A 3,195-nucleotide genomic window follows, 5' to 3' on the forward strand; every position below is an offset into this window, starting at 1 on the left:
GTTTGTAGTAGGTGTCCTGCCATTCAAGTACCTGGGAATGCCTATACCAACCACTAGATTGAAAAAAAAAACGATTGTGAATGATTGGTGGAGAAGATTCGCAGTAGGATTAATAGCTATGGAGCAAGGAAATTTTCTTATACTGGGAGGTTAGTACTGGTGCAGTATGTCCTATCTTCTTTATATTCATATTGGGCTTCCCTGTTTGTTTTACCTAAGGGGATCATTGCTAGAAATGAGGCAAATTGTAGGAACTTCCTTTGGGACAATAGTGCAGATTATAGAAGAGTACATCTGGTGGCATGGGATAAGGTATGTAGGCCAAAAGAAGAGGGAGGCCTTGGTCTTAAATATCAGGAAGTCATGAACAAAGCAATGGTAGGGAGATTAGTGAACTGGGTAGCAGAGCCGAAAAACTATATTTGGGTCAACTGTGTGCAGCAAAATTATTTGAAAGGGAAAGATTGGATAGAGTATAAGCCTACTGCCAATTCTAGCTGGGTGTGGAGGAGAATTTGCAGAGTTAAGCAATAAATGATCCCTGACTATGTTAATGGTAAGTGGGATGTACAAGTTAAGGGGTTCTCACCTGCTGGGTGTTATGAGTGGTTCAAAGGGAGCAGACCAAAGGTACCATGGGCTAGATTGGTATGGAATGAATGGCTGGTACCCAAGCATCAGTTCTTGGGATGGCTAATTGCCCAAGGATCTTTAAAAACTAATGATAAGTTGGTCCTGTATGGTATTGATGTTGATGATAGATGCTACCTATATGCTCAAGCTACTGAAGTGTCTGATCACTTGTTCTTTGAATGTGCTTATAGTAAGCAGATTATCCATTGCATCAACCAGAAGCTGAATTGCCATATACCTGAGAATAATGTGCTTGACTGGTGCCTGCACAAGACTGGTACTAAGTTGCAGATTGGTGTACAGGCAGCTATCGTTTGGGGAGCTATGTATCACATTTGGCGGGAGAAAAATAAGTGTAGGATTGATGGTGTTATAACCAGGCCAAACAACTGTTCATATAAGATTATAGAAGAGGTGAAAGCCAGAATTAGAGGTCGAGATTTCCAACATGTAACGAAGGCAGAGATAGATTGGCAGAGACTTAAGAATTTATATGTAATGGTTGCTTGAAACCTTGTACTTAACCTTCTTTTTGATATATATAATACATACTCACATTCCACCCCAAAAAAAAAAGAATGAAAGATTGAAAGGAAGGATGTGAATAGTGATAACTTGAGAGGTGTAAGGACTTATGGAGAGAGATGGTTAGGATCGTGTTGGTTAAAAATATATATGTGATGAAAGGTTGTTGTATAAGGATGGAGTAGAGGGGTATATAGTGAACTTAGATGAAGTTATGTCGCGATGTGGATTTGTAGATAGTGGCTGAGTTTGGAAATTTGGATTATCGAGAGGTGAGCATAGTGTATAATTCTTTGGGCAATTAATGGTATGAGGTGAATTTTTTGGTTTTCTAGGGACACAAAGGGAGATACAACTAATTAAAGGGTAACCGTTAGTTGTGTGGACTTGATGGTGACAAGTGTGAGTGAGTAGTATGATGGGACAAGATCATTGATAAGAAAGAATAAGAAGATATTTATATGAATTAATGGAATTTGAGTTGTGGAGCAACAAGAAGGTAATCGGATTACTAAAGAGTTAGGTAGAAGAAGGAAGGAGATGAATTATTAATTGGTATTATTGGATGGAAGTAAGTTGGGAGAACGTTGACCAAAGTTATGGGACATGAAAGTAAGGAATCATGGAAATGCGTGATAGCATCATGAGAGAGTGTGATTTAATAGTTATATAGGAGTTCAGGACGACTTGTTAGCCGTGAGTTTTTGAGGTATTTAGGGAGTAAGAACTGGCAGAGTGTTTACACGATATGAGATTTTGGTGGAGAGTTAAGTGACGATGCAATAAAGGATAAAATTGGAAATAATGTTGAGGTAAATTTTATTGATGGATTTGATGTTCGTTATTTGGGATGAGAACCAAAGAGAGGAAACGGATTGTTAGATTAAGAAGTGATGGTAAGAGAGTAGTTGCATGAAAGATGGTGGTGTTGTAGTGTTGTCACTAATGGTTAAGGATGGTGTTAAATAAGGAAGATAGCCATTCTAAAGAGGTTGATTTTTGTAGAGGCCGGGTTGATGTGTATGGTTGTTAAGGAGTATGAAATGTGATTATAGGAAGCGGGTGATAGTAGTTGAGTATTAATGGTAGGGTTACATTGTCAGGAAGTGATAGTTATGCAAATGGGAGAATGTAATAGGAGGGGCATAGGAGTTAAGCACGAGTGAGAGGTAACCTTTATCAGGTGGTAACTTACGTGATCAGGATTGGCTAGTTAGATTCGATTATGGGTCCATGATATGTGTAAATGTTTGTGTGAGGTTCTGACCTCATGAGTCATGGTATGGATAATATTCATAAGGTTAGTATATGTGATCCCATGTAATATATTGCGTTATGATCTAGTAAAGCGGTTTAAAGAAAGTCTTCTGGTCAAGGAGGTCGTACTGAGTCAGTGTTTATGGGATTGAATAAGTTGCGATGACTATCTATGTGGTTGTTGTGCACCAGGCACGGTAATTCGTGTTGTGATATGAGTATTTTCGTGTTGTCATAGATTGTTGTTTGTTTACTGTTGTTTCCTATCAGTGTCGGTCGGGGCATATAGACCGACGTTTTGTTTACCGATGTTTCTTACCTGTTGTGGACAAGGGAATTTACATCCACTTTAATGTTTATTATTTCATATTAAACACTTTTGATTTTGAAATAGTCACCGCTAAATTTTTAAATGGAATTTAGAAACCAAATTGTAGAGATTTTAAGTTCCTGTGAGATTTGTTGGAAAATGTGTCCTCAACAATAGTGCGATCATATGATTTAATATCATAATTAAATCGCATATAAAGAATATGTAAGGGATGATTCATTTATATAGTCAACTGATCAACATTAATCGGTAACGATTGGCTTGCTAGAGTTTGACGTTACTGTCGTGGGACGGTGGTGGTCAGTTGATCCCTTAAGGTCACACCTAAAGGATGATGCCCTAATCAGTAAAGTTGATTAATTGTATGACGATACAAGTTGATCAATTCCTTAAAATTGAACAATTCAATTTGTGAGAGAGAATGTTTATATCTTATTGTAATGGGATTA

At 37.7% G+C, this 3,195-nt stretch overlaps 1 protein-coding gene across 1 annotated transcript; it reads left to right on the forward strand.

Moving 5' to 3' along the window:
- Window positions 1-534: 534 nt before the first annotated feature.
- LOC141617798 (uncharacterized) lies at window positions 535-1,143 on the forward strand. Its single transcript, XM_074434943.1, has one exon. It carries the CDS (start codon window positions 535-537, stop codon window positions 1,141-1,143), a length of 609 nt encoding a protein of 202 aa, XP_074291044.1.
- Window positions 1,144-3,195: the final 2,052 nt, after the last annotated feature.

This window comes from Silene latifolia, chromosome X, assembly GCF_048544455.1.
Source record: "Silene latifolia isolate original U9 population chromosome X, ASM4854445v1, whole genome shotgun sequence".
NCBI classification, from domain to species: domain Eukaryota; kingdom Viridiplantae; phylum Streptophyta; class Magnoliopsida; order Caryophyllales; family Caryophyllaceae; genus Silene; species Silene latifolia.